This window comes from Artibeus jamaicensis, unplaced genomic scaffold (assembly GCF_021234435.1).
Source record: "Artibeus jamaicensis isolate MK-2021 breed Jamaican fruit bat unplaced genomic scaffold, CSHL_Jam_final contig_2259, whole genome shotgun sequence".
In the NCBI taxonomy this organism is placed as follows: Eukaryota; Metazoa; Chordata; class Mammalia; order Chiroptera; family Phyllostomidae; genus Artibeus; species Artibeus jamaicensis.
This window is the reverse complement of record NW_026521468.1, coordinates 5,208,676-5,227,586: the sequence shown is the minus strand read 5'-3', so window position 1 is coordinate 5,227,586 and position 18,911 is coordinate 5,208,676. Positions and strand designations below refer to the sequence as shown.

General features: G+C 55.1%; 2 protein-coding genes across 13 annotated transcripts; one reads left to right on the top strand and one right to left on the bottom strand.

The window, feature by feature from the left end:
• Positions 1-548: 548 nt before the first annotated feature.
• Positions 549-15,181, top strand: LOC119058679 (MIF4G domain-containing protein). Of its 10 annotated transcripts, none has more exons than XM_037158059.2 (12): positions 582-669; positions 1,128-1,179; positions 1,550-1,663; positions 1,750-1,919; positions 2,103-2,258; positions 3,566-3,736; positions 7,064-7,247; positions 12,304-12,435; positions 13,222-13,331; positions 13,532-13,687; positions 13,777-13,869; positions 14,451-15,181. In XM_037158059.2, the coding sequence occupies exons 4-12, from the start codon at positions 1,788-1,790 to the stop codon at positions 14,676-14,678; spliced, it is 1,362 nt and encodes a 453-aa protein (XP_037013954.2). In that variant the 5' UTR covers positions 582-669; positions 1,128-1,179; positions 1,550-1,663; positions 1,750-1,787; the 3' UTR covers positions 14,679-15,181. The 10 variants fall into 10 exon arrangements, with proteins under 10 accessions (XP_053517363.1, XP_037013954.2, XP_053517365.1 ...); XM_053661389.1 differs by having other exon boundaries at positions 613-687; XM_053661388.1 differs by lacking the exon at positions 1,550-1,663 and having other exon boundaries at positions 549-604.
• On the bottom strand, positions 15,058-18,901 carry MRPS7 (mitochondrial ribosomal protein S7). 3 transcript variants are annotated; one of them, XM_037158067.2, is made up of 5 exons: positions 18,836-18,901; positions 17,856-18,047; positions 17,684-17,747; positions 16,752-16,919; positions 15,058-15,710 (listed from the first exon to the last, which is right to left on the bottom strand). In XM_037158067.2, exons 1-5 carry the CDS (start codon positions 18,841-18,843, stop codon positions 15,489-15,491), a joined length of 654 nt encoding a protein of 217 aa, XP_037013962.1. In that variant the 5' UTR covers positions 18,844-18,901; the 3' UTR covers positions 15,058-15,488. The 3 variants fall into 3 exon arrangements, with proteins under 3 accessions (XP_037013962.1, XP_037013961.1, XP_037013960.1); XM_037158066.2 differs by lacking the exon at positions 18,836-18,901 and adding an exon at positions 18,770-18,801; XM_037158065.2 differs by lacking the exon at positions 18,836-18,901 and adding an exon at positions 18,574-18,763.
• Between the last annotated feature and the right edge of the window lie 10 nt (positions 18,902-18,911).

The window sequence follows — 18,911 nt, the reverse complement described above, 5'->3', positions numbered from 1 at the left end:
CTTAATTTCTACATCTTCTGTAACGTGTCTGTATGTTTTTAGGAGAAAATACTCGTAATAAGCCCTAGGAGGAAACCAAACCTCTATTTTTGCCGTCCTCTTCCTGGTCTTAAAAACCCATCTATTCTTTCCTCCCTGTCCTCCAGGTTTTTACTAAGCTTCTCGTCATCTTTTCCAAATATATACTATCCGGGTTCAGGGACTACAAGGGTTTTGAGGTAAGCGGGTCAAATTCATTCGATCCCTAACCTTCAACCTCCCGCAGGGTGATTGTAGCAACTTCGGAGGCCTGACTTCGAGATGAACATCCTTCGGATGCAAGGGTAACATCCTAATATCTGCGCAGGCGCACACGCACTCAACAGGACTACGTCTCCCAGGAGGTTCTGAGCTTTGGTAGTGAAGGACTACGTTACCCAGTGACACTTGTGGGAGGTGTTTGATAAAAACTGCAACCATTGGCCCAACGTCTGTTGGAAGCTGCACGATGATTGGTCTAAAATTCCGTCAGTTACTGCCGAGCGCCGTTGAGCTTTGTTGCTGACTGCGTGAGGTCGGCTGCGGGAAGCTGAGCAAGGGGGCCGGGCGGTGCCGTAGGAACTTGGTGAGTGACCTCTACTTCCGCCTTCCTTGAGGTCTGCTCCGGGGCCGGCACTGTTGCTCCCCACAGTGAGCACACTTGCGCAGGTACTCTTGTGAGGGCGGGGACTGTACGCGCGCGTGTCATGCCTGACCTGAGAATCCTCTTCAGGGGCACAGGAGGCAAAACCTCGCACACACGTGGGGCACCTGTACACGCGGGTGCCTACCTCGCGGGCGTCTTCTTGGACTCTGGGAGCAAAACCACTCCCCAAGGCACGCCTGGACACCTGTGTTCACACGCGGGTGCATCCGCAGAGACCCTCACCTGAATACACGGGCAGAGGAGCACACGGGCTCCGGGCGTGGCACCTGCTCACCGCAGCACCTGGGGTTTCCGCCCCTAAGAGAATGGGGTGACTGCGGCAGTCTCTCACGCACATCCCACGCCCCGCCTCTCTCCCCAGCGAGCCCCCTCCCATTTTCTGGGTGCTGTGTTCTATATGCCGTACATATAATCATATTTCATTTTTATTTTGTCTTTTTAGATAAATGTCAAGGATTACTGGTACAAGAAGGAAATTTTGAACAGCAGAAAAAGTAAGGCTACCGCTGAACTACATTTAAACAGCCCTTTCACGGGTTTAAGACTTCAACCATTTTTACTACTAGGCTTATCACATATGGTTTCTTGCATGGGTCTGGCTGCAATTTGGGCTAGCCAGGGTGGAGATCATTCCCACTTTCCAGAAGAGAAAACTGAGCCCAGATTAAAGAAACCTCCCAAGGTACATGGGAGAGGCAGAACGTAAGGGTATGTCCAGCTGTGCAGTCCACTTATTTGTGAAAATCCCTCCCTCGCCACAGCAGGGGACTGAGCCTGCTCGGTGCGACTTGAGCAGTCCCTGGGGACCGGGGGAGAGGCTTTGCCTCTCGGAGGCCTTTACCGTGCTCAAACTGCTCCTCACAGGTGCCTGGGGAAAAGCAGCCAGAGTTAATGTCACAGAGGTTGATGGGACAGGCTGCTAACCTCCTCTGAGGGATGTGAAGAAGGCACCAGAGCGGGCCCTGTTGCAGATGGCAGGTCAGGGGGACTGTTCCCAGGACGTGGCATGCGACTAGCAACCCTGAGAACTTGCTGTAGTGTTCATTCCTGTCCTTTGCATTTAGCTTGAAGCTGATGGACACTGTATGGGCCAGAGGCAGGGATGGTCGGCTATGACCCCAAAGCAGAAAGCAGGAATATCTCCAGCTTCGAGGTGGCAGTGGCTGGGTCTGTCTCTGGACTTGTCACTCGAGTGCTGATCAGCCCCTTGGATGTCATCAAGATCCGTTTTCAGGTACCCTTTCCCCTTTGTCCATGGACCAGAGAACAAGTTCACTCTTTCTTGCCAAAGCAGTTCCTAAGAAGAGCTTGGCATTTGCTAAAGGAGAAGTACTTTGTTGCCCTTGTTACCTTTCCTGATGTGTCTCCATCTCACCAGCCCTGCCCATTGTCCTGACCTTTTCATTTTGATTCCTAGCTTCAGATTGAGCGCCTGTCTCACAGTGACCCCAGTGCAAAGTACCATGGGATCCTACAGGCAGGGAGACAGATTCTGCAGGAGGAGGGCCTGACGGCATTCTGGAAGGGACACGTTCCAGCCCAGCTTCTCTCTGTAGGCTATGGAGCTGTTCAAGTAGGTGGCTGGGGAACTGCCAGGCCCCTGGGGACAGGCTGCTCAATGGGGCAGCCCAGGGATGCTGCCTGGGGTTGGGCAGCAGAAGGCCATCCTTACACTTCTCACAAGTCTTAGCTGAGAGCCCATGTGACAGACGGATGAGTCAGACCGAGCTGCACCACAGGCTTCCCTTCCCCACGTCCTCCACCCCAGGGCCTGAGCACCGACTGAATATTAGGTGTTGCCCTGGGAGAGTGTCTTGACAGCACAACACAGTGGGGCTTGGCCAGTGGTGACACAGTGCTTTTTATTTTCCCAATAGCATTTTCACATCTCTGCTTCCTTTGAACTCCCAACAGCACTGTGAGGAAGGTAGAGCAAGTGTTACGTGGATCAGAGAGGTCAAGTGAGCTGCCAGAGGCCACACAGCCTAGAAGTGCTGGTCTAGGACTAGAATCCAAGTTCTGGACTCTTGTTTGCTTGTTCTTCAGCTAAGTGCTAGTTTATTTCACAGTGTAATTAAACACACGGTGAACAGCGCTGTACAGGGCCAAGCGTGGGTCAGGCCCCGTTTTTAAGCACTTTACATCTGTTACCTGGCAGCAGTCCTCTGAGACAGGTTCACTCCAATCTTACAGACGAGAACACTGAGGCAGAGAGAGCTTATGTAATTAACCCAGCCCACGTCACCAGCTAGAAAGCGGCAGGGCCGGGACTCCCACCTGGGCAGCTCCGCCAGAGCAGCCCCCTGCCCACTATTCCTCCAACACCACAGCCATGGCTGGGGTCAGGTGCACACCACACTGACGTGCCTCTGCTGTCCTGTCTGTGCGCCGGCACGCAGGCACTGCAGTGTTCCGAGTAGGTACATGTGGCAGCTTGTGCTCTCCAGACCCTGAGTTGCCTTGAGTTGGCTGCGGGAAGATCTGAGCGGCAGAGGGGTAACACCGTGGGATGTGGGAATACGTGGGATTCTCCTGACAGAACTGCTCCAGGGCAGGACGCTTCTCCAACAGAGTCCCGGCCGGCTGCACTGGAGGGGCCCCTGCCTTCAATGGCCACCTTCTCCCAGGTCTCAGGGAATTTAAGCTAATGAATAGAATTTTCTGATACAAAATTTTTATCCATTATTTTCTTAATCCTTTGAGTATTTGGCTTAACTTCAATGGAGTATAAAATGGCATCCGAGCTGCACAAAATTATTGTAGTCTGTCACTGCTCAGGAAGATTATTTTTTGTCCCTCGGGCTGGGCCCCAACCTGGGTCATGGGTCATAGGGGTATATTTGGGGGTGCCTGTCCATGACCTTGTCGGCACTCTTGCAGTTTTTGTCGTTTGAAATGCTGACCGAGCTGGTGCACAGAGCTGGTGTGCGCGACGCCCGTGACTCCTCCGTGCACTTCGTGTGTGGCGGCCTGTCCGCTTGCATGGCCACCCTCACCGTGCATCCCGTGGACGTCCTCCGCACCCGCTTTGCAGCTCAGGGTGAGCCCAAGGTGAGTGGCCCAGCCAGAAAAGGGGCGCCGAGTAACAGAAGGTGACCTAGGAGTTAGGGCTCTTTTCCTGAGCCCTTTGTTCCCTGAGAGGGAACAAAGCTGTTGGAGGCCAGGGTTTTTGCACCACAGGTCAGCTCACTTGTGAAGCCTGTAGCCGTGCTCAGTGCCCACAGCCTGACAGGGGAGCCACAGCCTCCAGGTGGGATCAGAGCATATATCACAGGGTGGGCTGGATGGGGAAGGCGTCCGGAAGTCTGGAACGTGGGGCTTGAGATCACGTTGCCGTGTTATTGTGAGAATCTTTTTGGTTTCCACAAAGACTAGGTTGGAGGAAATGGATGATTGAGTCAGACACAAAGAACTTAATGAGTGAAAGGAAGGGGTTCAATCCTGAAGGAGGCCTCCCCGTCCTCATCTGCATTTCCTGGACATGCCATAGTGTCGGGTGTGCACGCCGTGCACGTGTGTTCCCAGCCAAGGAAGAATGATGCTTCTGCCGTCCCCCTTCTGCTTTAGAACATTGTTGCTGGGGAATGATGCTTTGCACAAGAATTCAGTCTGGGACCAGTTAAGAATAACTGGTTTCCGTTCTGCTGGTTGTTCCTGTTGCCTGGGGTGGCCATCCTGGGCTGGGGAGCCCTTTTGTTTAGGAGACATCCTGACGACTTTTTTGGTTGAGGAGGGCAGAGTGCCCTGGAAACAGACTGGAACGAAATGATGGGGGACTGAGAGCAAGATCACTCTGTAGGGCACTTCGGTGGAAAGCGGAGGAGAAATGAGACAAGGGCCCCTGGGAGGTGAGTGGAGGGGAAGGGTGGGCCTCAGCAACCAGGTGGCTAGGGTGACAAAAGGTGGCCAGTGACAGTCCTTCAACTTCTCTGTCTGGGAATGCTACAGTCCTCTCTGTCACTTTCCAACATGTAGTAAATGTGGATGAGGAGAAAGTGAAGACAGGATTAACTAAAGAGAATCGTGGCCCCGGCTGCGTCACTCACTGGGGGTGAAGAGTTACCCTGATACACCAAGGGTGCGGGCTCACTCCTGGGTCAGGGCACAAACACGAAGCCACCAATGAATGCATAGATAAGTGGGACAAATTGACGTCTCTGTCTGGCTAAAATCCATTTTAAAAAAGAGAGAATCACATATTACCTGTCTGGTTTAGATGATTGAGATGTTGGATTCTAGATTCTAGAATGACCAGAAAATTGCCTATGCATGAAAGTGAGGTGAAGACACCTGTTTCAGAACTGCAGGGCTCCGCCTTCCTTAGAAGGGTAGCATCCATATTGTAAACCCTCAAATGACAAGAAAATCAACAATGTGTGAGGTGTATAGATGGGCGGTTCCTCGTGAATCATAACACCAGCCTCACCCCTGACACCCACCCGGAGGCACCCACTGGTAGTGCTTGTGGCTGTTTCTTTCATTATTTACCTTCTGGTCCTGAGTAGCATGCTTGCACCGGCCCCTTTGTCTCCTTCCTCTTCCTTCTTCCCCTCCCTCCCTCCCTCCTTCCTTCTTATTCGTTGACAGTAACCCCTGGCCACTGCTGTGGAAGATGAGGGTTTAGCTCTTTTACCATCGCCCGTGTGCTGGAGTGTCCTCCCCGCTCTGATGACTGTATGACTGATCAGTAGATGCCGGCTGAATCAGTCCTTGGTGTTGATACCATTACAATTATGGAGATGTTGTTACTGCTGAGCCTTAAAATAGATTATGATTACATTTTCTTTTATAGCTTTGTTTTCCCCAAAGTTAGGAAAGGCTGTGTGTTTTATTTGTTTAGCTTTCTACACGCTTAATGCAAATTCGCCCTCAAACCCTCTGTGGATAGGGTCAGCCAGGGCCGCCAGGGCCGCCAGGGCCGAGTTACTGTGGAGCCCTCCGGGAGTCCCCAGGCCGGCGCCATTCTCCCCGGCTTTGGTCCGGACTGTCTGCTCTGTGACTGTGGCCAGGAATTCTCTTGTTGGATACCATGTCTTCTCTTTCATTTTCCCAAGAGGAGTCTTGATAGAAAATGCCTTTATTTTACCCTTCCACTTGACTGCTGATCCGGGCATAGAATTTGTAGGTGGCTCTCAGTGCTGCTGAGGAGAACCGTTCTGATCACTGATCCTTTACACAGAAGCCATCTTCCCTTCTTCCCTTCCCCCCTTGGGAGCTCTCAGAATGTTTCCTGATCCCTGGCATTCTAGAAATGTGCCCTGGTGTGGGTCCCTTATCCATTGTGATGGATGGGCACTTCCTGGACCTTTCGGTCTGCACAGTGTTCTCCATGCCTGGAACGTGGTCCTGAATGATTTGCGCAGTTGCCTGCCCACCCCCACCCCCTGTTTTTTCTTTTCCTTCTTTCTGTCCTTTGTGTCAGTGGGACGTCCAGAATCGGCCGTCCAGTTGCCTGAGCTTTTCTCCCCCCTTGCCCGGCTCTCTTCGTCTTTCTGTCCTTTCTGTCCTGCTCTCCGGGGGGCTTTCTCACCTTTGTCATCGGGGCCTCCGCTGAGTTTGTGAAACGTCTGCTAGCGCACGTCTGTTCCTGGGAGCTCTTCTCCAGTTCGCCTGTTTCCCTCGGGTTTGTTGAAGCATAAACTGCGTACGAGTGCACAGTGCAAAATGGCAAAGCATGTGACGTCCACCCAGGATACACAGGACACGGAACAAGGCTCATCACCGTCAGGGAGGAACGGGGGCGGGGCCAGGGCGGGAGTCACTATTACCCTTGCATGGGGCAGGGCTGGGGGGGGCGGTCTCTGCAGGTATTTGTTTCCTCCACAAATGCTGCCTGCCCTTCTGCGTTTGGCTGTGAACTTGGGGAGATTAGTGCCTGTCAGGCACATGGACTGCCGCCTCCTGCTGTAGCAGTTACACCATGATCCTGTCTTCCTTTCGATAGCTGTGCGATAATTTGTGTGCCTAGTCACCCGGGGCGGGGGGGCATCTCGGCCTGTGCGTTTCGCAGGACACACACTTTGCGCACTCATGCAGATGGATTGGTCATGTAAATACCGTGTTTTGCTGTGTACAGTGCACACTTTTCGAGGGGAAAAATAAGGACGCACATTATACACAGGTATAATGACTACATGCCACAGGTATAATAACCCCATGTATAACTCACCCAAAACTGCAGGTGCGCATTACACACGGGAGTGAATTCTACCCGGCAAAATACGGTAGCTGGAAGGGGAGTCACCCCGGGGACTTTTGTCCAGGGTGTGGGTTGTCCTCTGGGCAGGAGAAGTAAGGCTCCTGGCAGTGACTTGGGGACCTGCCTGTGCTGGGCTGTGATCTCACTGTGCTCACCCGAGTGGTGCGTGTGCTGTGCAGGTGTATAAGACCCTGCGGGATGCTGTGGCCACCATGTACAGGGCCGAGGGCCCCTTGGTCTTCTACAAAGGCTTGAACCCCACCTTGATCGCCGTCTTCCCCTACGCCGGGTTCCAGTTCGCCTTCTACAACTCCCTGAAGCGCCTGTCGGAGTGGGTCACGCCTGCTGAAGGAGCGAAAAACGGTGAGACGGCCAGAGCTGTAACGTGTCTTTCTGAGTCACGCAGGAAACAAGGTTTTCCTGTCAGAAGCTCAGACGCCACAGGTCTTTGAACCTGGCTCCGAAACGCACCCGCTCATGGGTGTCTGTTCCTCCCAGCCCTGGCCTCGCCCGTCAGTGGCACCACCAACATCTAGTTCCAACTGCTGGCCGTGGTTTTCAGTTTGGTCACAGGTCCAACTTGCAGGCTGGCTGCTTTTTGGTTGTGTGTTTTGCTTGGTTTTTGTCTTGGAAGGATGTGGAGAAGGAGGGGCAACCCCGCTCCCTCGTCAGCCTGAACTGAGCGACATCTCAGGGCCCAGGCCCTTGTGGCCTCGGGCCAGGGAGATGACTGGTAACGGCTCCCGTCCATCCTGCCCCCAGCCTGTCCCGCCTGGTCCATGGTCATTCTTGCCATAAGTGGCTGTGTCTGGTTCTCTCGTTCCTGGATTAAATTCCTCTGAGAGCAAGAATGCTAGTGGGCTTTTATTTTGTGGTGCAGGATAGAGCTGATGACCTTGACGTTGTCCAGCCTAAACTGCATTTTTCTCGTTTTCCCATCAATCCCACTTTTCTGGGTCAGAAAACCTCAAAAACCTGCTTTGTGGCAGCGGAGCCGGAGTCATCAGCAAGACTCTTACGTACCCCCTGGACCTCGTCAAGAAACGGCTGCAGGTGGGAGGGTTTGAGCAGGCCCGAGCCGCCTTTGGCCAGGTGAGCTGCCCCTGCACACAGCTGTGATCCTTGCCCCTCGCTGGAGGGGGCGGCCGTCAGGGAGAAGGGCGGGGCAGAGAGGGAAGTTGAGTTCCAAATGAGCACCGGGCCTCAGAGCTGAGACTTGGCTCTTCACGGTGTCACCGTCATCGTCGTCATCGGGAGTCACTGGTGCCTTTGGAGGGGAGCAAGGTATGTGGTCACCTAGAGAAGGCCAGGCTAGAGAGGTGGTCAGCCTAAAAGCTAATGAACCCTGGCTGGGTAGCTCGGTCGGTTAGAGCGTTGTTCCGATATGGCAAAGTTGTAGGTTCAATCCCCGGTCAGGGTACGTATAAAAAGCAACCAATGAATGCATCAGTAAGTAGAACAACAAATCAGTGTCTGTCTATATGTCTCTCTCTTAAATCAATCAATAAAAATTAGCCCTGGGTGGTATAGCTCAGTGGGTTGGGTGTTGTCTGGCAAACCGAAAGGTCACTGGCTCAGTTCCTGGTCAGAGCGCCTGCCTGGATTGCAGGCCTGGTCCCCAGTTGGGAGCGTGCGAGATGCAGCGATGTTTCTCTCCCTCCCTTCTCCTCTCTTTAAAAATTAAAAATAAGTAAATAAATAAATAAATTTAGAAAGAGCTAATGAGGGCCCAATTGAGACCTGCTTCCCCAGGGGAACCGGGTGGGATGGTGGGGGTAGGGGTCAGGTACCTCTGGGAGGAGGGCTCAGAGCTCTCACCCAGTTGGAGCCACATTCCGGGGCAGCCTCCTGGGCAGGAAGGGGCTCTGTTCAGTGCTGATTTCCAGGCACTGCAACCGTTAAGTCCGAATTCGCCCACTTGGAAGAGAAAGAATGAGGTTAACTTTTTCTCTGTCTTTTCACACCTGTTCCTTTATCTAGCAAGTATTGATTGGGAACTCTGTCGCGCCAGGTGTTGTGTTGACAAAAGAACAGTCACATCCACATTTAGCCACCTCCCTCCTCATCCGGAGTCCCCTTCCTCTCCCCAGGTTCGAAGCTACCAGGGCCTCCTGGACTGCGCCAGGCAGGTGCTTCGGGAGGAGGGCGTGCAGGGCCTCTTCAAGGGCCTGTCCCCCAGCCTGCTGAAGGCCGCCCTGTCCACCGGCTTTGTGTTCTTCTGGTATGAGTTCTTCTGCGACCTCTTCCACTGCATGAAGAAGGCGCACAGCTAGCCTTGAGGGCTGGAAGGTGGCCTGAGGTCTCCCACGGAGGCAACTTCCTGAAAGAAGACTTGACCTGCGACCTTGAGTTGCACTGAGAGGCGCTGCCTGGTCCACCTCTCCGGCCAGCTGCCCCAAGCTTGAAGAGGTGCTGGGATCGGGCTGCAGCCTTGATCCGCTTGGATGCCACCAGAGGGCAAGGGCTTTCTCCCTGTGTGGGCATGGGGGTCGTGGAGGACTTGGTCTGTGGGACCCCAGCCCCTCCAGGCAAAGAGCTTGAGGCCTCCCCTCCATCTAGCCCACACTCGGGAGCAGCCGCCTGCCTTCCTGCACCTCCTAGCCAGTCTGCCCGGAGAGCTCTCCTGGGTGGGGCCATGGCTTAGGGTGAGGGCTGGGACTTGCCAGTGGCAGGGGCCTGGTCCCCACACCTGGGCTCTGGTTCTCCCCAACTTGTTTAATGGACATTCAAGCTAAAAGCACATTCCTTATCTCCTTTCTGCCTTCCCTCCCATGTCACATCTCTCCTGGACACCAGCTGTGCCCAGCCGTCCCTAAATTCCATTTTCTCCATAGTTGTGTCCCTGCGGCAGCTTTGCTTCTAGTTCCGGGGAGGAGTCCAAGCTGAACTGGTCACTTCCTAGCCCCACGCTCAGAGCTTCGAGTCTAAATGTACTACTTGGGCTCTTCTCTCCCTGGGCAGGGGGCTCTGGGGAACGCAGGTGCTGTAGGAAGCGGGGGGCCATGCTGGGGACAGGAGGTACAGAAAGGTGGTGCCCCTTTTCCCCAGTCCACCTGGAGTGACGTCTCTTTTGGGCTGGGGTAGCCCTCCTGGAGGGGTGGCAGGAGCTCACAGCTGGGCCAGTCGGGGTCTGCTGCTCTGTCAGGGTCCCCTGGCTCAGGATGGTGCTCTGTGTCCTCCGTACCTCCAGAAGGGCCGCAGCCCAGACGCAGCCCAGTGAATGGGGTGTGGGAAGGAGGGGGTTGGACACACAGGTGGTGCCCAGGAGCGGTGTCAGAGCACAGGCACCCACAGCAGGTAGCCAGGTATCCACCTGAGCTCGAAGGAGGAACTCCAGCTAGGACTCTGGTGGCAGGAGAAAACCCACAGAACACGGCCACCACCCTCTGCATCTGCTCTCCCAGCCCTGAGGGGCGCCTGGTCTGGGGCTTGGCTCTGCAGGGACAGCCAGACTCCATCAGTGCCCAACCCCATGCCGGGCCCTGACTCCGGACTCAGCTCTGCCTTACGAAGGCCCCAGCTGGGAGTAGGCCCAGTGTGGGTGTGGGGCCCTTGCTGCCCCCAAAACCTGGGCCCCTTCTCTCAGTGTTACTACTTTGTCTCTTGTTGGGGCTTTGTGATTGGTTGGGGACCCTGAGCCCTGAAGCTCCCCTTGCTGATTATGCAGGTCCAGGCTGTGGCTGGAGAGCCAGGCGGCCTCAGGGCTTTTGTCACTTAAGGCCTGGGTTTGGCACTGCCGCGAGGCAGCTGCCTGAATGTATTTTTTATGAGATTCCATTGAAGTAAACTATATTTTCTTCATCTCTCCTGCTCTTTGGTTTCTTTTGCTGCAGCTGACAGTTTCTCAGCCATGTTCTGGTGACCACTTTGGCCTCTTCCAACAGGAGACCACCGTCAACACTTACTTCCCTTCCCTTCCCTTCGCGACAGTTTCTTTGCAGCCCCCCCTTTGTATGCCCTCTGGCAGCCCGGGTTCAGGCCATAGCCCCTGAGGCCCTGCGGAGTTACCCTTTCCTACCAGGTTTTAACCTGCGCCCCAGGCGTCGGGCGGGATGCCACGGTTTAAGATCCAGGGTTTCATGCGGACGGAGAGCAGGTCCGGCCCAGCGCTGGCGAGCCCTGAGCAGGCCGGGGGCAACCCGGGTGAGGAGAAAACGGGCAGTGGTAGCTGTGTCACCCAGGCACCACAAGGCCCCGCCTATGTCCCACGCCGGAGGGCCCCCCCCCCGCCCCCCGCCCCGGGCAGTCCAGGGGACAAGGGCAGCGTCACCGGGGCTCCAGCAGGTGGCGCTGGGGAGGCCGGTCGGTCTGGGATCCGCCCAGGCTCCGCCCCTCCACAGGCCCAGCCCGGGCGCCGCGCTAGGAAATGACCTAAGCTACAGCGAGGTGCGGTGGGTCTCAGCAGCGGCGCCGCGGGCGCGGGTCGCGCGCATCATGCCCGCTGAACGGCCTCCGGGCACGCGGGCGCGGCACCGGGCCAGCAGGTGGGTCCTGGCGCTTACACTGCTTCTCCCTCCTGCAGGCCTCCAGACGGCTCTGCACTAATGGGAAGGGCGTTTCGGGCTTAGGGAAGAAGTTGCCCAGGTCTTGAGACCCCTAAGGTCGTCTCCTGTAACTAGGAGGGAGGTACCGAGTCCAGAGAGGGCACTCTACCTCCGAGGACATGTCTGCCCGCTCCCTTCTTTAAGAGGAAGGATCTCAAAAGGAGCTCAGGAATTAAGAGTCCAGAGTGGGCAGAGCCGGGTTTCTGCCACTTGGGAGGCCAGTTTAACCAGTTCGTCCAGGGACGAAGCTGGCCAGAACAGGGGAGTTTGGGCTCCCAACCGACAGGACGGCAAAGACTCTTCCACCCACCCAGGCAGCCGGGCCTCAACCCGAGGGCTAGAGCCATGGGTTCCATGAACTGAGAAGGACTCTGTCTAAAGCTCAGGGAGAGGGCTGGTGAGAGGGACTCGAGCCCAGGAACCCTGCTGGGACTGCTGTGTGCAGCTTGGAGCCCCCAGCCCTCTCACTGGCCCAGAATCCTGCCGAGCCAGCTGCATCCAGGCCGAGTGTCTAATATGCACCTACCCACACCCCCCGTCCCAGGCACCGCTCCCCCCACCACTCCCGGGCTGTCAGCTGAGGATTACTCTGCCTCCTGTTGGGGCTGGAGGATAGGCCCTTTCGCCCTTCTTCCCTTGGCTGTTATGTAATCCCAGACGCTACAGGGGTTCTGAAACTAAGCAGCAGGTGCCCAGCTGGTGCCCAGTTTCCACCAGGAGCCAAGCTTGGTGGGCACTCAGCCAGCCACCAAGTGCCAAGGACTGCCCAGGAGTACCTGTCCCAAGCCCTGGGCAGCCCCACTCATTCCTGCATCCTGGGAACCCCAGCTCCATGCTCCACACCTGAGGCCTCCCCATTCATCTCTCCTCCCCAGGTGCTGTCACTAACCCCGGCCCAGTAAAGAGCTGCCCAGGCTGGATGGTCATGGGGGAACCGGGTAGAGAGGAGTACAAAATCCAGTCTTTCGATGCAGAGACCCAGCAGCTGCTGAAGACAGCACTCAAAGGTGAGCGTGGGGAGCCCTCCTGAGCCTGGGTCTGGAGCTGCACCGGGACAGGACTGGAGGACTGAGCCTTGGCCTGGGAATATCTAGCCCTCTCTCCCTCTTTGGTCTCTGTGATTAGGAGTCAGCAACATAAACCTCAAACTGAAAGACAAGCTACATGCAGGCCAGCTTTGGGAGTGTGAATCACCTCCCAGACTGTAGCGCCTTTTTGGGGAAAGTACGAATACCCATGAAGGGGGGTGGTGTGGCACGGTTCCTGCCCTGTAAGTCCTCAAGTTGGACCTGGTTCCTGCAGCCTGCTCTCTCCAACGTGCAGAGCTGCTTGACTCATGGCAGAGGAGAGAGTCACTGTCCTGGACCAGGGCCTTCCCGAGACGCTCAGAACAGAAGCATGACTCAGCTAACAAGTAGCAGCATCCACCGCATGCCAGGCTGAGCCTATGGGTTTCTTGTGTTATGAGAACACTTTCTTCTGTAAAATTGCTGCCAGAGACAGTTCTTCAGTGCTCCTTCCTCCAGCTAATGCCAGACATGTGTCCTCGAGGCTGGGCATTCTTTTGATTGGTCTCTACAGCCACATACCCTCCCATTTCCTCTGATGGGGCCACCAGAGCTGGAGCTGCTCCTGTGTGGTTACTGCTCTGCATGTTTTCTGGTCTCTTTAAATGAGGTGTAAGGGTGTCGTAATAGGAGTGCTCTTTTGTAGACATCCCCGATCCTTAGGAGCAGGTGGAGACAAATGTGATAATTAAGCAGCTCGAGACTGCCTGCCTATCTTTACCCCAGATCCAGGTGCCGTGGACTTGGACAAAGTGGCCAATGTGATTGTGGACCATTCTCTGCAGGACTGTGTGTTCAGCAAGGAAGCAGGACGCATGTGCTATGCCATTATTCAGGTTGGGTAGGGTTGGTGGAGAAGAGGGGAGACACTTTGAGGACGGTGCTTCAGGAGTGGGCCGAGGTGCAAAAGACTTCCCTCAGAGGCAGAGACAGGGTTAGCACAGGAGGGTCTTCAGCCACGGAAGCTTGGGTGGGGGTTGTGACAGCACCGCTCCCTTCTCCCCCCACCCCCACTCTCTCTGTCTCCGGTTGACAGGCAGAGAGCAAGCAAGCAGGCCAGAGTGTCTTCCGGCGTGGACTCCTCAACCGGCTGCAGCAGGAGTACCAGGCTCGGGAGCAGCTGCGCGCCCGCTCCCTGCAGGGCTGGGTCTGCTATGTCACCTTCATCTGCAATATCTTTGACTACTTGAGGGTGAGCTTGCAGCAGCCACCCCGTGCAGCAGAGACGACCTGTCTCTGAGGCCACTAAGACGGTGCTTTGACCCCTGCTCTCCCCCACAGGTCAACAACATGCCCATGATGGCCCTAGTGAACCCTGTCTATGACTGCCTCTTCCGGCTGGCCCAGCCCGACAGTCTGAGCAAGGAGGAGGAGGTGGGTGGCCCTGGCAAGGAAGGCTGTGGAGGTGGGTCTTTAGTTCGGCCCAGGATACAGGCCCAGTACCCACGGAGGCTTTGAGGGCATCCTTTTCTGGGGCAGGAGCCTGGTGGGGACAGTGAGGGCCTGTCACAGTTACAGAACAAGCTACCAGGTCTGGAATTTATCCAGAACAGAAGCAGCCTGCAGCTACTAACTAGTTCAGAAGCTTCCTTCCAGAAGGAAAGCCAACCCACAAGAGGAATGGTGGGAGCCATGGCCAGCTGTGGACACGGCCGACCAGAAACCAAATCAGGACCAGGCAGTGTGGGGGGAGGTAGAAAGTGGGTTAAGCAGCAGTTTGGAGACAGGGCCTGAATCCAGCCCGGCCTAGATGAAAGACCTTAGGAAGGTCCTGGAACTTGCTTCTATTCATGTAAGATGTGAACAAGACCCATTGGGCAGCGTGAGGACGAAGTGGGAAAATGCATGTCCGGGGCCGAGCACGGTGCCCGGCACGCAGCCAGGGCTAAGTAAATGGCTGCTCTGTGTGATGTGCCGGCCCTGGCCGGGAGCTCGCCTCCCGCACTCCCCTGCAGGTGGACTGTCTGGTGCTGCAGCTGCACCGTGTTGGGGAGCAGCTGGAGAAGATGAACAGGCAGCGAATGGATGAGCTCTTTGTCCTGATCCGGGATGGCTTTCTGCTCCCAACTGGCCTCAGCTCCCTGGCCCAGCTGCTGCTGCTGGAGATCATCGAGTTCCGGGCAGCAGGCTGGAAGACGACCCCAGCTGCCCATAAGTATTACTACAGCGAGGTCTCCGACTAGGCCTGCCGAGTGTTGCTAGGCTTCCCCGCCAGCAGCACCAGCCTTTCTCCCACCCCTCACCCAACCTGGCAGCGCAGCCTTTGCTCTCCCCAACACCTGTTCCTTCCAGACTTCCAACAGCTCCTGAGGTTTCCTGCTTACCCAGTGGTCCTGCTCTAAGCACCTTCCCTCCTTCAGGGGTTGGGGAGGACTCCATACAGACTAGCTCCCCCTCCCTACCCCACAGTCCTCAGTCTCTCTGCCTGGCCCAGGTGGTTATGCAGCTTCTTTGTGCCTCAGTCTCCCATCTGTATAATGGGCCCGTAGCCATTGGTGGGACGGTTTGGAATGTCAAAGGGCATAAGTGCAGCGCACAAGTCACACCAAATACTGCTTCTGATACATTTGTATAAGCACGACCTTGGAAACAGGTGCTTCCTGCAGTCGGTTTTAATGAGTGGCGGCCCTGCATCATATGCTCCAGTGCAGGGGGAGTTTTCTAATAAACCTTTCTGATGTGAAAATGTTTCCTTTCATCACCCAAATGTATCCACCCTGAGTTGAGGGAAGAGAAGGTGGGAGGGGCCCCGTTTCTTGGGGAAACTCCAAGTCCATGTATTGGCTCTCTGCAAGGAGCTAGGGCAGGGAGAGCAAGTTCTAGCCCACAGGGAAGGACTAGAGCAATGAATACACTGCTCGCTCCTTCCTGGGAGGCCTGCCTGCCCTTACGGATGAACTACATCCTTCAGCACAGGTGCTTTTCATGTAGCAGCGGCTCACACGGCCTCTTGCAGCAGAGCGCCCCGGGCTCCTCCTGGAGCCTCCCTGCCCCTACCACCAGCGGTAGTGGGCCAGGGCTCGGTTGGCCTCTGCCATCTTGTGCATGTCGTGCTTCCTTTTGATCACAGGGCCCCGGTTGTGAAAAGCCTCCAGTAGCTCCTGTGACAGCTTCTCTGGCATCAGCATCCGCCGGGGCTTCTTCTCCCTGCACTCAGTAATCATCCACTTCATGGCCAGGAAGCGCCGTCGCCGGTCGGATAGCGGCACAGGGACCTGGCCAAGACAGGACATGGGCAAATTGGTCCAAGAACTGCCAGGGCTGCAGCCTCCTTCCTCCACAGGTTCCCTCTGGGTCAGCCCTGGCAAGCCTCCTGAGGAGAGGGGCCTGCCTCTTCCTCTTTGAGCTTCCCTCACCCTCGGGTGACGTCAGTGTAGCCCACGTCAGAGGCCTTCACAGAGCAAAGGCTCATTAAGTGCTGACCTCTTTCACCTGCAAATGAAAGCTCAGCCAAGTTGATAAAAGCACCAACTGGGAAAAGCCCCATCAGCCGGGGTGACTTAGCCACTCAGATGAGGATGCCTAAAGGAAAGAGCCTCTTGTCCAAGAATCATTTTCCAAGCCCCCACTACCATGCCAGACCCTAGGGACACAGACGTTAATGAGAAAGTCTCTACCTCTATGAAGTTTACGCTGAAACAGAAGATGAGAATACCCACTTGTGACTATGAAGTATAATGAAAGACTATAATGGAGGCACGCAGTTCAGTTCAACAAACGGTGACGGCATCAGTTACAAGGCAAATGCTACGCTAGACACTGGTGCATGAAGACGGGGTCTAAACAGTCCCTCACCACGAGAAAGTGATGGAACATGCGATGCCCGGGGAGGGGGTCACTTGGATACTACTTTGTTCTCTTCTATGTTCTGCCTGTCATTTTTTTTAATTTTTAAAGATTTTATTTCCTTATCTTTAGAGGGGAAGAGAAGGAGATGGAGAAAAAGATCAATATATGGTTGCCTCTGATGGGTCCCCTGCTGGGAACTGACCTGCAACCCAGTCATGTGCCCTGACTGGGAATCGAACCGCAATCCTCTGGTTCCCAGGCCCACGCTCAATCCACTGAGCTACACCAGCCAGGGCCTGGCTATCATTTTTAATACTGTGGGACTTAGATGGCCAGATCCTGACAATCTCTGGTCCCTAGAAAGCTATCAATCTTGGCCTACTCTGGGCTCTCTTATCCACAAGAACCCCTCCCCCCACCCTGTTACACCTGTGGGCAGCCCTGCCTTCCCTGCCCTGACCACTCACCTGGTAGAAATGACCACCCTTGAGGATGGGTACCAGCCCAATCACAGGCTCACAGTTTTTCAGGGCTTGGTGGAAGATGGTGTAGGGGTTGCGTTCAATGGCTGCCTGTTCCTCCGAGGAAGCGGCATGGTACTTCTCAAACTGCTTCCTTTTCACAGCTTCCAGAGTCTGCAAAGGGATACGGTGGACAAGGATGCCCCAGGCGTCCTGAAGGGTTTACCCAGCCAGTACCTTGCCCTTCACTCCCATTAGCAGGCTCTTCTATAGCGCTGCACTCCTCCACAGCACTTTTTAAAAATCTTCTCCCAAGGATATGTTTACTTATTTCAAAAGGAGGGAGGGGGAGAAACACTGTGGGGATCCAACCCACAACACAGGTATGTGCTCTGATGGAGAATGGGACCAAACCCATACCCGTTGGGTGTATGGGGTGATGCTCCAACCAACTGAGCCACCTTAAGTGCCTCCAAGTGCCTCCCTCTTTCCTAAACCAGGATAGAAAGAGCCAGCTAAGACTGGGGTGGGGGGCGGGGGATGGTAGTAGCCGTTGACTCCTACAGGACTTCATTAAAGCCCCACCCAACACACACATACAGAGAAGTTCATTTTAATGACAGGTATCTGAACTCATTCTTTAAAAAAAAAATACTTTATTCACTTATTTTTAGAGAGGGGCAGGGAAGGAAAAAGAGAGGGAGAGAAACATCAATGTGTGGTTGCCTCTCATGTGTCCCCTACTGGGGACCTGGCCAGCAACCCAGGTATGTGCCCTGACTGGGAATCGAACTGGCAACCCTTTGCTTCACAGGTCCTGTGCTCAATCCACTGAGCTACACCAGCCAGGTGAATCCATTCTTTTTCATACTAAACTGAAGGAGCCGAGTACAAAACTACAGGGAAGAGAAAGATGAAAGGCGAGAGGTACCGTTTACCTTTGTCATGAGGGATCTGGCCAGAACTTTGTTTCCTCCTTTCATCATCATGTTGGTGAATTTGCTTCAAGGAGAAAAGCAACATGTTTAGCTTTCCTAGTCTGTACCACAGAATCCTCACCGCAGATCCTCCCTGTATCGTCCCAGTGGAAGAACAGTGTTTCCACCTAACCTGATCAACGGGTCTTCGAACACAGAGCCAGTTTTCATCGCTGGGGCAGCTTTGATAAGCTGCGTCTTCCTCAACTCCAGCTCAAACTTCTCTTCCTCAGTCAGCTCTGCCAAGGGCTTGCGGAAATACTCCTTGTCAGTCTGGGGATCCCTGTACTCAGGGCCATAGCGGCTCCATCTCACCTGGATGAGCCTGGGAGAGGGGGAAGAGGAAAAGGCGGGCAAGGGCTGACTCCACAAGCGAAAAGGCTTGACTTAATAATAAAGGCGTGTCTGCCAAACCACTGAGTAGTGAGCGGTGCGCACACCGCTAGCCAACCGTGAAGCGCGATAATTCTGGCTCTTGCCCCAAAAGGTAGGAGGACCTACCCCAAACAAGCCAGTAAAGCCTCATCTCCAGTGCCAACGATAAGGACAGGTGTCTAAACCTCAGGGTGGACGCCTGCCAATGCACGTCTACCCGCAATTCCCAACACGGAAAACTCCAACTCTGAGATTTAGCAAGGCTGTACTTTCAGCTCCGAATTAGGATCCCCTCGGGCAAGGAGCTGCCACCAAGCCTCAGACTACCTCAAACTCACGCAGTAAGAGCCACGGACCCAGATATCCCTACTCCAGGCTCTCCAGGTCCCTGCGCGGCCTGCGTATGGCCACTTTCCTTTCTGCAGGTCTCTCCCTGAAGATTAAAGCGACCTCCCAGTTAACCGCCAACTTCTCACCCTGGAAGCCGCAGAACAGCACTGCGTACACTCAGTGGTAGGTCCAACCACCCTCTCACAGTCTTCCTCAAGGGGGCAGCCATCTTGGTTTGCCGTGAGGACCCCCCACAAGCTGCCCTCGGCGTGCCTGAGCAAGTGACGGAAGAGAGAAAAAGCTCCACAGGGTCTTAAATCTGGGCATCACCCTATTAATCACCCTATTAATCTGGGCATTAAGAGTCATTCCGAGGTCCAGAGGGAAGAGTCAAAAGGAAACACTCGCCCTTCCATTATCCGTCACAGTCTGGCGCGAGCGTCAGTGGCGGAGCCGGTTCCTCTCAAGTCCCCATGCAGGCCCC

What these genes read in the sequence shown, in the direction of transcription:
- LOC119058679 (XM_053661388.1), top strand. Translation starts at nt 1,788, where the DNA reads ATGGTCGGCTATGACCCCAAAGCAGAAAGCAGGAATATCTCCAGCTTC. An exon ending in TCATCAAGATCCGTTTTCAG is followed by an intron (nt 1,920 to 2,102) that starts GTACCCTTTCCC and finishes TTTGATTCCTAG; the next exon opens with CTTCAGATTGAGCGCCTGTC. An exon ending in GTCTGAGCAAGGAGGAGGAG is followed by an intron (nt 13,870 to 14,450) that starts GTGGGTGGCCCT and finishes ACTCCCCTGCAG; the next exon opens with GTGGACTGTCTGGTGCTGCA.
- MRPS7 (XM_037158065.2), bottom strand. Translation starts at nt 18,656, where the DNA reads ATGGCTGCCCCCTTGAGGAAGACTGTGAGAGGGTGGTTGGACCTACCA. An exon ending in TTCGAAGACCCGTTGATCAG is followed by an intron (nt 17,748 to 17,855) that starts GTTAGGTGGAAA and finishes TTCTCCTTGAAG; the next exon opens with CAAATTCACCAACATGATGA. An exon ending in AGGGTGGTCATTTCTACCAG is followed by an intron (nt 15,711 to 16,751) that starts GTGAGTGGTCAG and finishes TGTCTTGGCCAG; the next exon opens with GTCCCTGTGCCGCTATCCGA.